The sequence below is a fragment of the Meleagris gallopavo genome, chromosome 10 (assembly GCF_000146605.3).
Source record: "Meleagris gallopavo isolate NT-WF06-2002-E0010 breed Aviagen turkey brand Nicholas breeding stock chromosome 10, Turkey_5.1, whole genome shotgun sequence".
NCBI lineage: Eukaryota > Metazoa > Chordata > Aves > Galliformes > Phasianidae > Meleagris > Meleagris gallopavo.
The window spans coordinates 19,929,462-19,945,967 of record NC_015020.2 but is presented as its reverse complement, the minus strand read 5'-3'; the positions used below and the strand labels follow the sequence as shown (position 1 = coordinate 19,945,967).

General features: G+C 39.0%; 1 protein-coding gene across 1 annotated transcript in view; it reads right to left on the bottom strand.

Annotated features, from left to right (window-relative positions):
- Positions 1–12,484, bottom strand: part of LOC100550042 (inaD-like protein) — a 31,276-nt gene extending 18,792 nt beyond the window's left edge. The window contains 10 exon segments of the mRNA XM_019618723.2: positions 129–188; positions 191–230; positions 2,195–2,407; positions 3,907–4,035; positions 5,685–5,883; positions 7,610–7,749; positions 9,117–9,308; positions 10,939–11,105; positions 11,186–11,241; positions 12,357–12,484. Coding sequence (XP_019474268.1) covers positions 129–188; positions 191–230; positions 2,195–2,407; positions 3,907–4,035; positions 5,685–5,883; positions 7,610–7,749; positions 9,117–9,308; positions 10,939–11,105; positions 11,186–11,207 — 1,162 coding nt within the window. The 5' untranslated portion in view covers positions 11,208–11,241; positions 12,357–12,484.
- Between the last annotated feature and the right edge of the window lie 4,022 nt (positions 12,485–16,506).

The window sequence follows — 16,506 nt, the reverse complement described above, 5'->3', positions numbered from 1 at the left end:
TAAACATCATCTTCATAGATTTTGCAGGTTATACTGTTTCAAAGAAGTGCTCTCCATTTGATGTGCAGTGAATAAAGAGTATTTGAAAAGCTCCTCTCCTGGACTTGACTAAATCTCATAGAACTCACCTACATCGCATGCACCAGCATATCCAACAATTGTTATCCCCAGGCTTTGCCCATTCTTTTTATAAGTTCAACATCATGGGTCTCAAAAAGAATGGTATTATCCTATAAATAAAGCACAAGACAGTTAAAAAAAAGCCAATTTCTCAGTACCAATAGCGTATTGCAGGTTAAGATCTTCATAAGTGAGCAGTGATATTGATTTTCCTATTTTAGGAGGTATTACACTTGCAAAGGTGAAACATCCAGGATTTTCTCAATGTGTCACCCAAAGTCATTAATTGCTTTCAAAATTCTTTGCTACTATTTCTCTACATACTTGACAGACATATAATATTCATATTTCATTGAAAACAAAAGTTGTCATCGGACTGCTTAAGGGCCCTTGGATTCCACTGCCATTTGGTAATAACAGACTACCCAGTAAACCCCAAAAGTCAGCAGAAATCTTAAACACCTTCGCCTTTCCTGATAAGAAGGGTCATGAATCCACTTGTGCAAGCTGTTTCTGCTGGACAGTTAAGAAGTCAGAAAACTGGTATAAATACGCAGGCTTATCACATCACACATTCCTTTCAGAAAACAGTGATGCTAAGGAAGTGAGGAGCAACAGAAAAGGGATTTCAAAGCAGAGATAGGTTCGATGTCCTCAAACAAAGGAAATCACACATACACATGGTAGACACATTTGTACTAACAGGAGCAGTTGCCTACTTAAATGCAGCTCTGTGCGACCACGCAGGTGCCCGAGTTTATTCCTTGTTTCTATGCTACACTCCAAACCACAAAACCATATCAAAAGTCAATCTTTACAAAGGTTGCATCATTGACAATGATAACAATCAATTAGTCACATACAGGTCCTTCTCTGTGGCAAGGAACACTAAAACAGTATTTTGTACTGGAAACAAAACTTGGGCCAAGTTTTTACATAGCACAGGCCTCAGAAAATACGATATGACCAGAAAGTAATCCTTCATAGCTCCTCTGACTATGAATTTTTGTCATTATTTTCTTAAGAACAGAATATTTGATGAGAGAGGCCCACATTTAAGACTCCAGCCTTAAGGTATGTAGACTACCCATTTCATCTCTCTGCCACTCCAAATTCCTACTATGCTTCCAATAAAAGGAGCTTGAGGGGATTCAACTACTGCACTGACAGCTGCAGTCACAGCAGCCCACCAAAGAGATGCAAGGTATGCACTTCTCCCCAAAGCTGATGTCTGCCTTTGCAGTGACTGCCCAGTAAGCAAGAAGGTGAATTTCTAAGGACATGACTGCTAGTTTGACCTTTAAAGATGGTGCTTTAAAAAATTCACTCACTTCACTCATATTCAGAAAACTAGATAAGGGAGAAAAGGCTACTGAGATTCTACACCTAAATCTAAGCAGCACAGGAGTAGCAGATGGTGCACAAGCACAGCTTTGTTTATGTTTCAAGACCTACTGTACACTTAGTGTAGCATTTGTTGATTTTAATTACTCAAAACTGAAAAGAATGACTTCAAAAACAAGAGACTTTGATATGACCATGTTAAGATTTGCTAAAACAAGTTTCAAAATTTTTAGATATATTTCCTATCACAGACAGTAGTGTAGACTATGAAAACATCACACTTATGTTTCATAAAAAGATGATAGTGCTGAATAATTCTGGTTTGGCCATGGCACTCTGGCTTTCAGACTAGGGAAATTCACACAAGGCTTTAAATCCCCTTACAAATGATTGATTAGCAAAAATGTAATTCGTGAAAAAGGAGAACTAGAAGCACCATTTATTGATAATATTCATGGTCTTGATAATTAAGTGAATGCTTTGAAATAAATTCCATACAGCCAGTCATTTCGATCCCAAGATTAGGGGCATTAAGAACATTAAAAACAAGGAGAAAATTACAGGAGATGGAGCAAAAGTAATGATCACTTAAATATATAAATACAATAACTGGAAACTCAGGAGAAGCGTTTCAGGTGTCAAAAATGCTCTCTGTTCTCCTCCTTTCTGGTCCCAAGCCACAAACATACTTGAAAAAACAGAAAAACGTAAGCAGACATCAGATACTTACATTTCCATTTTGAAATGAGGGTAGTGCACTGACTGGCCAGCTCACAGGAGCTGGTGGACTCTCTGTAATTTCACACTTCGGGTCTCTCGCAACTACCATCCTAACAGAATTCCCACAGTTTCTCAGCACTTGGGCGACTTGCTCGCTGCTCATTCCCTGCACGTTGGTCCCTCCAATCTGTAAGATGTGATCTCCAGTCCGGAGCCTCCCATCCTTCAAACATAAATAACATTGCAAAAATTTTTTTCAGGATGTAAAAAACTGAAACTGCCTATGGAAATTTTCATAACAGCCAATACAAGAGAATACAATCAGACTTGACCATCATTGTAACATATAAAGTAATTAAGGATGTTTTCAAAATACTAAGTGCTGTTTTTCCCACAGCAGTAAACCACGGTAAATCAGGCTTTTCAAAACTAAGATATACACAGGTTGAATCCCTGTGTTCCCAAGGAAATTTAGGAAAAAAAGGGCAAGAACATTTTAGAATCATAAAATGGCTTGGGTTGGAAGGGATCTCAAAGACATACAGTTCCAACCCCAAAATATATAATCTTATAGGCTGTTACATACTGCAGTTTCCTGGAATAAACTGCATAGAACAGGGGTTAGAATTTAAAGTTGCTAATAATGCTTCTATATTAACTTGGCAATTCTTTTTTCACACGACCAGTTCCAACTCAAGCAAGTAACTCCACTGAAGGTAACAGGGTTTTGCACACACACAAACCATTTTTTACATGATGATTATAATTCATGGCCTACATCATCACTCCTAGTATAAGCAAGCATTCATAGCACCAAATACTCAGCTGGTATTGATCAACACAGCCCTACCATCTTAGGTGCACTGATTTATACAGCAATCATAGTGGAGTTATTTCCAGGACTAACTCAAACTCATTTACAAATCCATCCAATTTTAACATATATATGCACTCATTATTTCACATGTTCTTAATGATGTCTCATTCAGCTGAGAATGATGTGGTGAGTTCTTAACTTACATGCTTCATTTGTAGCCAAGACACTTTATTCCTTACAGCAAAACAGGTGCTACACAATAATTAAAAAATACTCATATATACATGACAGGTTTAGGGGAAGTCAGTCAAGTAAGAGCCAGCATTTTCCATTAAAGCTCCCTGAATCTCCAGTTTTTGTTTCCATCCTATACTAGAGGAAGTAATTTAATAGAACATACATTCTTTTATATGTTACTGGGTCTTGACTGTATGGACTGCGTGGGCTCCAGTTCTCAATGCAACAACTTTTCATGACCAAATTCACATTAAAAATCCAAATCTTGCATGTATTTTGCTCCTGGAATGTAGCTACACTCAGTGCTGGATCTTTAAAGACTGGCAATCAAAAGTTGCAAATCAAACCTATACAACTTCAGGAAGCCTTGCAGAAAGTATCAGAAGTACCGAAACTACGAGAAGGTTAGACAACTTTTTAGCATTTCTGCATGTTCAACAATGTTGCATAAGCCAAAGCACATCTGAGAAACAACTTAATTTGTATCAGGTGCTGACTTTTTCCTTAATCATACTTCAACATATTTATTTATGAAGTATATATTGGCATTCAGAGTTTGATGCTATCAGCTTCCTTTTGTTTAAGCATCCTAGTTTATTTTAAGACTGTCAAAAGCAGTTAATTATACTTTGCAATCAAATAAGAAGTGACATAATATAACAAATTACCCGATCTGCTAATCCTCCAGGAACAATGGTTCTTACAACTACACCACTCAGCTTTCCTCCTACAATTCCAAAGCCTAATCCCGAGCCATCGTTAATCAGCTCAACGTTTTCAACGTGGCCCCAACGAATCTGCAATTAATAAGAAGAGAAGACTTTAATTTCAGTCCATCTTTAATGTTTCTCAATTTCACCTGTACCAGGAACAACAACAAAAATCAAAACACCTCTTCTTTCTTTGCCACATACCGGAGATCTCTTGGATTTTTCTTCTGTTGGCTTCATTTCCTTATAAATATGCAGTGGGATTTTCTCCTCTCTTATTAAACATACACTTTGTCCTTTACTTTCATAACAGGATACTAGGAAAAAGCTTGACTAAGAAGAAGTAATTCTAAGATTTTCTTGCCAAAATGAAAACTATCCTTCTAGTTTTTTCAGAAATCAAGGATATTGCAAGCAGAAGAACAGTCCAGAAGCTTGAACTGGCCTAGTTTTCATTTAGCGTTGCCCAAATTCTTCTATCTGTTATGTCACACACTCTAAACAACACCAGCACATGGTGAATTAATAGTGCTGTATCAATCCTGCCATGCTGAATTGGAAGCGCGTTTCTAAGCTACGCTGTACGATGACCTTATGTTCTACAAGACAATCTGAAAATAACAAAGCTGTTAAGTAACCCAAATGCAGGCAGTGTTTCTGTCAGATTAATATCTCATAGAAACCAAAATGGAGCAAAGTAGGCAGATTTAAGTCTTCTGTGAATAAAGGATTTATTAGCATACTGAAAATCTTTGCCAAAGCCAGTTAAATATCATAAAAGGAGTTTAAAGACCCCCTGTAGAGATATATATTTGTATTTTATTTTGTTAGTCTGTTCAGTGCAGATCTTTCAATGAAAAAGCAGTTAAAGTTTAATTCTTTAAAATTTTCAGTGCAATAAACAATATTGATCATGCACTAAAACCTTCAGATTTCACTACCTCTGTAATAATCATAAGGGAAATAATTACTGAGAGTAAGGAAAAACACTGCTCTTAACCAGATTTTCATCAAAACCTGCTAGCATAATAAATTAAGATTCCAATATTGCAAACCCTGGATTTAGGTGTGCAGTTCAACCAAATTCAATGAAGCCACCTGGACCATATGGCTTGAACACAGATGCAGGCTCAGCCTTAGCTTATTATATCTGAGTGACAATCACTCCTTGTTAAAGAAAACAAAAGGGTTCACAATGAATGAAATCCATAGATTAAAAAAGAAGATAAAAAAAAATAATGAATGGATAGGTTCTTCAGCAGATTTTAAAAAACCCACAAAGGCAAGGCATTTGGTTTTGAGCAATTTAAGTTTAGACTGGTTCTGGTATTTCAAGCACTCGATATGCTCACGACAGGTTATGTTTACAGTCTTTTAAGATGTAATCAGAGCATCTTTAATTGCTGAGTGCAAGTATTTTTCAGCTGGGTATACTTATAAAACACTTTATCCAGACTATGCTGAACAGCCCTGCTGCTAGGAATATGTTGATTTACTAGAACTTCTAGCACATAAAAACCCAGGACCTATTTTGTAACAGCTTCTTGCAGTGTTGCAATGGAAGTGTTATACTTACTGCATGATCAGCCTAAATCAAATGTCACTACAGACAAAACACAATTTAAAAAAATCCCAAAATCCTGTATGTATGCTGATACAAACACTTAAAACTACAAAAAAAAAAAAGCATCCAGCATAGTTCAAAATCTGATTTTGACTGTATTACAGCAACTTACAGTCCCAGGTGGATTTGTATCACTCAGTGAGACAGGCGAAGTTCTGCTGTTTCCTTGAACTGGCTCCCTAGCAACAACCAGATGTAAAGATCCTGTGGATTGCTGGAGGAGTGCAATAGCGTGCTGATGAGAAATGTTCTGATCCAATGGGGTGCAATTAATGGCCAGTATGTGGTCATTTTCCTTTAGTCTTTGATCCCTTAACAAAACATTAAAAGAAATCTCAAAACGCAGCACAGTGACTTCCCATGCAAAGTTTACATAAAGAAAAAAAATCTACTCATTAGACTGACTTCAACTTACAAACGACACACAATACACATTGAACTGCCCAGCCAAAGTGTGACCCAACTTTATCACAGTATGCAAGTTTATTCAATTTTTTCCTTCAACTATTCAAAATTCAATTAAATCTCCTCACTTTCTTGATGATGTTAAACTATAGGACAAAAAAAAAAAAAAGTTGCAATTATACAGCAAACTAGGAACTATTCTTCATTACTTTTAGCATCACATGACATTATATCTAAGCGTCCACAGCTCAGGCTACAATATTGTTTTATATCATCATCTGACCCTAAAGATGGTCAAGCTGTATATTTATATTTTATTCAAAAATTATATTATCAAAACTCAGACATCAAACTTTCTTCAGGCAGTGGACAGTTCAATTTATATTATACTTTAAGATAACATAAATCTCACAGTTAATTTATCTGAGTGATGAATTTAGATTTGTGACAAGAGAGAAACCATCACTTATCTGCTTTGTTAAATATTCATTCTGAGCACGAGACCAAACTGTTACATAGACAGACACTGCCTTCAAAGCTCTGTAGGAATCCAAAAAAGGCTCCAGGAGATCTCATCTCAGAACCAAAACGTGAAACATGCTGGGGAGATTTCTGAAACCTCCAAAACAATATAGCTGTACATCTTAACTAATGCATTTTAAAGTTCATTTTTATCATGCCACATTTAAGATGTTTTCCTGAAATGCCTTTCTTCAGGCATTCGCCATATTTTAGACTCTCTCATCAAAGAAAGTGAGCAGCAGGTCATCAAATCCTGAAGTGAGATATTCACCCTCCTTTGACATCCAGATCAGTCCATCTGTCTCCACTTTGAAAGAGCCTAATATGCTTTTCTTGCAAGCGTTCTCTGGTGTGTTCTCTGTGGGCCCATAGCCATTATCATTCCAACCTCTCCCCACTCTTTTTGTCATCCTGTGTTGGCACTTCCTGACATGTGTTATTTAAAAAGTGACACCAATGACTTGTAATCTAGACACATTTTCTTTAAACATAATTCCAAGCACTGCATTTGTCTCATGCCAACTCTTGTGGTTTTACAATCACATTTTGTTTTTCAAGGATTGCTCTGTCTTTTGTTTTTGGGTGAGAACTCACAGATAATACAAAAAAAAACTGCCCGAAGCCTCGATTCTATGATGACATCTGTGCAGGGATCTGCTGGAAGGACTGGATCTTAATTTACACAGGAAGCACACAGTAAACCCAACTATAAATAGAGCATTGTCATAGGCACATAAATAAAGAAGTGAAGGGGAAAAAATCTTTCAGTAATACAATGGATAAAAATCCAGAGGCTAGTTTTTATTTTCCTCGTACTCTTTTCCAGGCTGCCTTTGTTTTTCAATCAGTACTCAAGATTCTCTTAAGTGAGTCATGTTTTCTGGAAATTCCATTTGTGAACAGCATGGATATTTGAAACTCCTCTGAAAATCTGATCCTCAAAACATGAGTCTGTTTAGCTGAAAAGCCAGAACTCGAGATACCACCACCAAAGTATCCCACCAGATAATCCAAACAAACACGTTAGCCTGACAGCCACCAATGCAAAAATCAGGCCCTGCTCTTTTCAGAATTGCTGCAATTTTTCCATTACAGTTACGAAGATCTCACCTGTCAGCTACGCTTCCTGGCTGAACTTCTTTGACAAAGATACCAACTTCTCCCGAGTTGTGATTTTTAAGGGTAACAACACTAAATCCAAGACCTCCGACAGAAGGCTTTTCAATCTTTATTGATTCTATTTGTCTCCCCTAGTAAAATAGAAAAAAATTGATTAACTAATTTTTAATGCAATAGAATGAGCTAGTTCAAAATTTATGCACCAGGAGAATTATTCCCCTCCTAAGACTAAACAAAGGCAAAATACTAAATATGTTATTCCTATAAAAGCTCCTCCATTTATTATTTTTAATATAGCAGAGTATTGGATATGCGAGCACTCTGAGATTCTGAAACCTCAGGGAATTTAAGAGCTGCTTTCACACTTCATTCACATTATGAGATGAATTCCAAACTGGATGAAAACTATGAACAAAGTGCTGTCTATAGCAATATATTTGGGGTTTCTGGAAATGCTGCACAGTTAAACTAAATTACTTGTCTTTTGGCTCCCTTAGCTTTTAATGCTGATTTTTAGGTACGTGTTCAAAAGATTGCAGCTTTTAAATAAAGAAATTAATTTCCTTCCCATTCCTGCAACTTCACATGTAATGCAAACTAAAAAAAAAAACAACAAAAAAAACCCACAACAACAATAGAACTCTGCTTTTGCAACTGCCTGCTTCTCAGTTCAAATACATAATTTCTGGGGTAGTTTACTGGGAAGCGTTACTTAGGGAAAGCATTTCTATCACAGCTGTTTTATCCAAAATAATGTGCAGTCTTTACTGTTAAATCTTTTATCAGATGAGTTAATGACATGCTAACAAGAAGAGTTATGCTGAAAATATTACAGCTACATTAAGGTAGTCAATTAGCAACAGTTACTTAATATAGAAAGGCACGACTAACCAATTAAATTAATGGCTCAAAGTAACACAGAACAATGCACTCATGGTATAAATGCCAATTGCACATGGGTAGATGTCTGCACCTGTACAACTTCCATAAGCATCTGGTACATGCTACATCATGTTAATGAAATCAGCATCTGTCTGGCAAAGTTGAGACATATTAAATGAAGAGTTAAATAAAATATTACATGCCAGCTCTTTTAATCATTTGCACTGTTCATATATCAACAAAGCTGGTACATTTCCAATTCAAAATGTACTTGGTAAAAAATCTTTCCATCAAAACAAGTTTCTGCAGAAAATATCCATTTTCAATTAAGTGTCATCAAATACCAAAAAAAAGTTTTCTGGCAACTGAAACTTCATTTCTACATTGGTGTGCTTGGTAGAAAATAAAAAAAAATGGCAAAGAAAATACTTTCCATTGTTGACATTGTCTTTCACAGGGGAAAAGTAAAAAAGAGTCCTTGGTACCTCTGTTACTGGCTTAGGTTGCATCACACTCCAGGATGTACAACAAAACAGTATGCTTGAACAAGTACTCCAAAATCAAGCAAGAAAAGGTCTGACATTAAAGCTTGGTTGACTGAACCTAAAAGCCTTACCTTTGCCATCTGTTGGATGACTGTATTGAATTCATTAACTCCCAAGTTTGGAATGAAGGTAGATGCTCTGGGTTCTGGTAAACTGCTCTGTTTACTCACGTTTCCAGCAGTAACTGATTTGTCAGCAAACACCAGCAGTCCTCTCTTAGTAAAATCAAAATCTACTGACCGGTCAGGTGGCATGTAATTGAGCTGTTAAAAATGAACAGAGATGTAGTAAAACTTTTAAAAACGAACACAGATTTCAACATACGTAATTTTGAGTGAAGGCTGACAAACAAACACGTTTATTTATCCGTATTCTCACAAATGTACTCACCTGTATAATTTAGGTAATGTTAAGGTGTAAGCTATAATCAAGCTAGCATACCAACTTTAAACTGTCTTACAGAAAGGAATGTTCGCTAAATGATTCAGCTGTTTTTACTCCACACATTTCTGTCAGTTCTACCATTCTTTCTCACTGCTTGTGCCCATCTTCCTCATTTCTCCCTGATGTTTAAAGAGGCGCTCAAACACTGGTGGAACTGGCAGGCAAATTCAGACAGTTTTCACACAAGGATCACAAATTTTAAGAGTCACTTAACCACTCAAATGCCTACTCTATACAGAGAGAACCTAGGGCACAAGCTAACTACAACTGAATATGCTACCAGTGCTACAATTGGCAGTTCAATTTCCAGTCCTGGTAGAAAAGCCGAATCACTTCCAGTGCAACAAAGTAAACAAAAAAAAATCCCCTCCTGAATGAAAGTTCTCAAAAGGGACAAGCTTAAGAAAAACTTATAGAAAACTTAATTTTTTAGACATGAAAGCCTGAGCATTCTGGATAAAAAAAAAATCCATTATGCCACAGTTACGATGCACGATCCTAGATTTGGATTTTTGCTCACTTTTAACAGCTTGCAGACGTGCACTCAAGATTTGGAAGATGGGAACAGATGCTCCAACAATGCAAACAAGGGAAGAAGACAAGTATGAATGGCAGAGCCACTATATGCTATGCAGGCAGCAATATTGGCAATATATTTAGCAATGACAGCACGGTGGCACCGTTCTCCTGGGACCTACCCCACCATATCTGCAGCTGGACAGGTTCAGTAACAGCAAAGACAGGGATTACTGTTGCATAGAGTATGCCAAGTCAGTCCCTGAGTTTTAAGCTTCCATGCCTGACTTGGCAAACTGCATGGTGGAGGTGTCATTAACATCCTTGTCCACAAGATCTAAGCACCTACTGGCATTGTAAACCAATCCATGCAAGTCACTTCTACTGCCATACCTAACTGACTTTAAAGCTAGCTTGGATATGTCAGCATCAGAGCTTGGCACATCTTCAGGGTGATTTTCTATATTTTATTTTCCAAAGCATGTTAACCATTCCTGTACAAGTCAGCAGCAATTAACTGATAGTTAATTACAGATTAGTAATCTATATCTATTAAAAATAGATAAGCGAGAAGGTGCTGCTAGTCAGCTGATAAACAGTATTTAGTTTCTGAGAAAACAAAGAATCTCAGTTTCAACTTGTTCAGAACTCAAAGTATTAGAGCTGATGTCTTTTGCAGATGCTTTTCTCAGAATCTCACTCTTCTACATCCCTATCAAGGCACACTGCCCCATGACTAAAGCGTTGAAAGATCACTTCTCATTTCAGTAGTGATGTGGTAGATAGCAGCTTGACAAGAAAAAGGCCAGCACTGAGTAGCACCAAGTTACAGCTTATTAATGACCGTCCTCATCAATACATGCCTACACAGACTGTTCTGTTCCAACTTCAGCATAGTTACAATCACACCAACAACAGTAATCCTACACTCACTTGATCTTTCAGTTGCTTGATGGACTGCTGGAGGGTCAATATCTGGTTAAACAAAGGGCTCCTGAGCGTGTTGCGCAGAACAGTCAGGTTCTCATTATGTTGGACATCTCTTTTCTCACGCAGTTTTGCTTGCAGACGGTCAATGATCTGCAGCACCTGCTGTTTATCTGCACCACAAAGTAGTTATATGTTAGGAATGGAGCTTCGTTTCTCACCACTTAACAGTATTGACTTTCAGACTACATACCTGCAGCAGGGTTTTCAGGCATGTTGGAGGGTATTTTTGGAATCACTCAGAATAATCTAGATGAGATAAAAACAACAACAACAAACAAATAAACGATACCTTTGAGTAGAATGCTTTAAGGTAGAATGTCAATAAATGCAGTAATAAAATATTAACTGTAACAAAATTAATTAAGAAACACTACTGTTAGCTTTTCAGTACAGCCAGTTGCAGAGCAGCCCAGCACACTCAAAAATTTCTCCTTGTTCTGTGTGCTGCTTCTTTTACACTGGAAAAGGAAGATGAACAACTCTTTCAAAGATGAAGAATAATACATGTTATAAGACAAAAACAACAACAAATTGGTCAAAGAAATTAAAGGAGGTATGTTCAACCAAATTATTTGGAGCGAGAGCATTAAAACTGTCATCTTTTCAAATACACATGCAGTCTAAATCTTCATATTATTTAATAGGTACTTCCACTTGTTTTAATTATTTGTAGACAGTGTTCTCACAACAGCTCAGCCCTGCCACATGGCAATACAGGTGAAACCTTGACATAAAACAACTCCTCAAGAAGTTCCTATAAAATGAGGTTCCCTCCACTCACAGGACAGTATATGAAGGCCCCAAATTGTCTAACTCAACTCCTAGCCCAACATCTTCTTAATCACAGCTTTGGTGCCAAATAGGTGAGAGAAAACTATGTCCTCCTACTCCCCGTGCTTGCCTTTCTCTTTCCTATGTCTGAGACAATCTTTGAACAAACACAGTATCCTTTCCACCCTCTCTGCAATGCAAAAGAAAACAGGACTGCGGCTGAAGCTGAGGTCTAGATGGCAGAATAACAACAACAGACTTGCAATTAGCACTGATGATAAATTTGTACTTTCACTTGCCAGTTATTATGTTGATGTGGAGCCTGTCATTTTGAAACCTATCAAGGTATTTATATCAAAAACACAAGAAACAAGATTTCTTCACTTAGTACAAGCTCTTCTGAAAGAACTCAACCATTCAATAGCACAATTTAAGTAATTTAAACTGTGCCCTGTATGTAACAGTGCAACTTCAGAATAATATACATTTGGAATTACTTGGGGAAAAAAAATATATATACTAAAAAAAAAAAAGACTCTACATTTGCTTTGTCAATCTTGCAATCCAAGAGCCGTAAGTATATTGCTCACCCAGCAGAGCCTCTGAGCCTTTCAGCTCTTCCTCTGATGTTATCCACGTCCCAGCTGAAAATGTCTGGAGTTCCAGGAGGACACTGCAATACATAAGGGAATATTAATTAAGCAGATGAAAAAGAAAGAAAAAAAAATAGGTGGTATGTCACTAACCACAGTTTCAAATTTATGTACACTTTGCTGTATCTAAGCAGTTTTGGCTTCTACAGGAATTCCTGCACAACTCGGTGGATTCGCATGGTTTCCACCCAGGGCCAAGCAAAACGATTCCCTTTGCAAGACTATTAACAGATTTAGGAGGTCATTTTAAATCAAATTCATAGGAGGAGTTGAGGAGGCAGCACAGCTCCTGAAAGACTTTCAGGAATGCATCTGAACTTATGTAAGTTTTGCAGCTTTATTTCCTTTTCTATTCGAAATAAAACACTTCAAATAGCATAGCAGCAGCCTTTGATTCTGCACTGAGATCTGATTCTGAAGTACAGATGAAAATACCTTTTCCTTATATATTTTTGAGTCCTCGTCTAAAGTGAAAAGACAAAACTTCCCCTCCTTAGCTAAACATACTGTGTAAATCTTAACCAAACAGGAATATGAAAGTTTTTTTTTCCTTTATTCTCAATATAACTTCCCGTTTTCCCACCTCACATCAGCAATAAAACAATGAAGCAAACCAACAACAGTGAGATACAGAAGAACTCCTATAAGGAAAAGCGACTTGAAACACCTTTATGGCAGCAGCAGGGTGAAGATTAAACCCAGAAAAGAAATGCAGTATGGCAGGAAATAATGACAACTTGACAACATTGTACCCATCCAATAACTGGAGCCAAGAAGCCAAAGTTTCTTTCGTGCATTTTGTCCTCCTTCCTGTCCCATCTGGGCTGGCACTCATTCATCCAACCCCACAGTGAACCGGAGCAGGGAATTAAACACCCAACAAGCCCCCCACATTTTGGTGGGGCTGAGCCTCCTGCCCACCTAGTGCTCAAACAACAGCACGTGGGATGGGGCTGGGAACAGGACCACACCTTGCAGCAGCAGCTAGCGGTTGCAGCAGCTCAGCTGTGCTGGCAAACTGTACCATGAGAAATAGCCTGCGTCATTCAAAGGCAGCCTCAAAGAGCCGCGCTGACAGTCTCCAAGATTAATCTTTTTTTCCATTACAGCGGGTGTAACAATAGCAATTATGACAACGGGTGCAGATCCAAGAAAAAAAAATTAGAGTAGAAAAATGTGCGTAGGATATCTAGGCTCCATCTAACATGCCAAAGTCCCCTAGAGAAGGAGGTGAAAAAAGGAAAATATGAAATAAAATTTAAAAGAAATACATTAAAGAAAGCATCAAGCTTCCTGCTTGAGCTGCCCCAAAGCACTGCTGAGAGCCACTGCAGAACATTCTGCTCCAGCAGATGCTGAAGTGGACCTCAGGTACAGTTAGCAGGAAAGTTCAAGTTTACACAGCACTTTGGGATCCCTCGTGATTAAAGCTGGCCTCCAGACAGCGTGCAGTACGTTAAAACCACTCTCAGTATTTCTTTGTTCTCCTTTCTTTCATAAAAAGAGTGGGGGGGGAGGGAGGAAAGTGTGCTTTATTTTAAGGTAGACAGCTCCTTCTGCTGTGAGGGGATCCCTGAGAATGCAAGCTAATTCCGAGTTTTCAAGTAATGCATAATTGAGAACAAGTCCCTAAGACCGGAGCTTGGGCTCCAGAGAAGCACACAGCTCCATCCACTGTAGCCCTGTTTATGTTTGAGGACCCAAATAGATAATCATTAATCAATTTCCAAATACTGATGCTAAGGTCTGAGCAGGGTGCCAACAGATTATTGACAAAGGTCAATAATTAAGAGGTCCATTCCTAGATGATAATTTTGAAGTAAACCAAAACGTCGTGGTTTGTCCTATTAAAAACAGTTTGTCCACTCTGCATTCAACTTCCTCAACTCCATTCTCAGATTTCTACAGCCACTTATTTATCTTATTGGTAGACAAAGCTGCAAACCTCAAAGTTCAAAATTCATGTCACAACTCCCAATGTAATCGTAAAATCATTGTGAAAATCATGAATTTCAGAAAGCTGAGTGTTTTGTAACACCAGAAAAAAACCTCACTCTTCAGCACAGCATGCATCGGGGTTTTTACTGTCTTCACTTTTGAGAGCTGAACTCAACGCATCATAGGGAGCGGGAAAGTTTCATAAGGTTTTGTATGAAATCCTAAGACTTGGATCTCCTTCAAAAGCAAACTAAGAAAAAAGGAATTCCCCCATGCTGGTGCCAGCAGAGGTCATCAGAAGAGCTGAAAGGTTTAAGTCTTCTCCTGCCATCACCCCCCAGAGCTGCCACGGGGCACTCAGCCCGGCACATCCCAGGCTCAGAGCAGCACGACACCTCTGGCAGTGGCCTTGACAAGCACTTGCCCTGTGAAGGCTGCTGGGAGCTGAAGGAGGGCATGGTATAGCCAACAGAGATGCTTCTGTCCATCTCCCCCCTCTCACCTAACAACTACAATTGCTTCATCCCCAACAACCTGCATCATTCCAAGAGCTGCGCTCATAGGGGAAATCCTGTCTCAGTGTCACTGTAACCTTCTGGGCCATTAAACACCTCAAGTCCTCACCACACAAGTGCTAACTGCTGCTATTTTTCAAAGGCTCCTTACAGGGCCATCTGAGCAGGGAACAGAAAGGGTACATCCTGATCCAAAGTCACCTTTCTGCACTGGTGCAGCTGTAATTTTTCCTAGCCCCGTTACAAGGAATGACTGATTTGTGCACGGCTCATCTTCATCAGTCCTGGGAACGTCTCTAACTTGAAAAATTTCAATCTAAGCAATGGCAAAAGTAAGAGAAAACAGCATTTCTCTGGGCAAATTTAATCTTAAAACGGTCCTAATGCAGCATCACCTGTAGCCTGTGGTATTAAAAATAATACAGCTTACAAGCAGCTATGTACTGATTAAAAAACACAACACTGTAGCACATTTTGCTGTTCTAAGGTGGAAAACCAAGAACACACAGACAAATTCAATCCAACCAAACTTAGCATGCACACACCTCTCAGATGAAACCACCACTCACTGCTGTGCTGTGTCATGTTACAGTCTTAATAAAATTGCTACAGAGTATATGGGCTGCTCCAGGCTCTTGCAAGAAACAAACGAATGGTGCTGCAAATACATCAATGAAAACACACCAAAGGTCTTCAGAGAAAAACAGGCCAAAGCTAAATACCGTCAAATATCCATAAATCACCTCTGTGGGGAATCTGTCTTGGTGTTAGAAACCCTCAGTGACTGCTGGATGAGGAAAGCAAGAGAATCTTGTGTACCTGTGATTAGCAGCCTGGAGAGCAGCCTTACTCATGTCCAAGGCACACCAGCTTCCCACAGGCAGAACCTGAATTCCTGCGGGCTCCGGCCCGGAGGGGAGCACTGCCACAGAGCCTCTGATGTCTGATTGAAAGCTGAGCTCACACTGAGGCCACTCAGTGCAGCAGTGAACATGTTACGAAACTTGTTCTAGCAAAACTCGTGGAAAATTTGCTTCTGGGATCTAAACAGCAGCTAATTTGAGTGGAACAGAACACTGAGTCCTCCAGTTCTGGTGATGACAGTGTACTCAGCTGATAAACCACTCTGCTGTGGAGGAGAACTGTTAAACCTGGAGCCATGCTCCATTTCTAAACTCGAAAATTTGACAAGAACGCAATGAACAGCTTTCCCATTAATCAATCCCTAAATAAGTAGTAATTAAAAAAACGTTTTGTTAAGAACCTCTGAATTGAAAGGCGCCAATGAAAGGCATCACAAATGTACCAAGGCTGGAAAAGATCTCTAAGATTCCCACTCCCAGCCCAGCCCCCCACACCCACACCCCTCAGTGCCATGGAACACCCCCAGGGACGGTAACCCTGGGCAGCCCGTCCCAATGCTTGGCCACTCTTTTGGGGAGAATTAACGTCTCCTAACATCCAACCGGAACCTGCTCCGCTGCAACTTAAGGATACCATTTCCCCAAGCGATGGAAGCTGTCCACACCCCGCTGAGTAACGGAGCCGGAGTCCCCAAAGGGTCCCCCCCCACACACACACACCACACCCGCACCGGGCGCCGAGGGCAGCGGGGCGTCCCATGGGGCTCACAG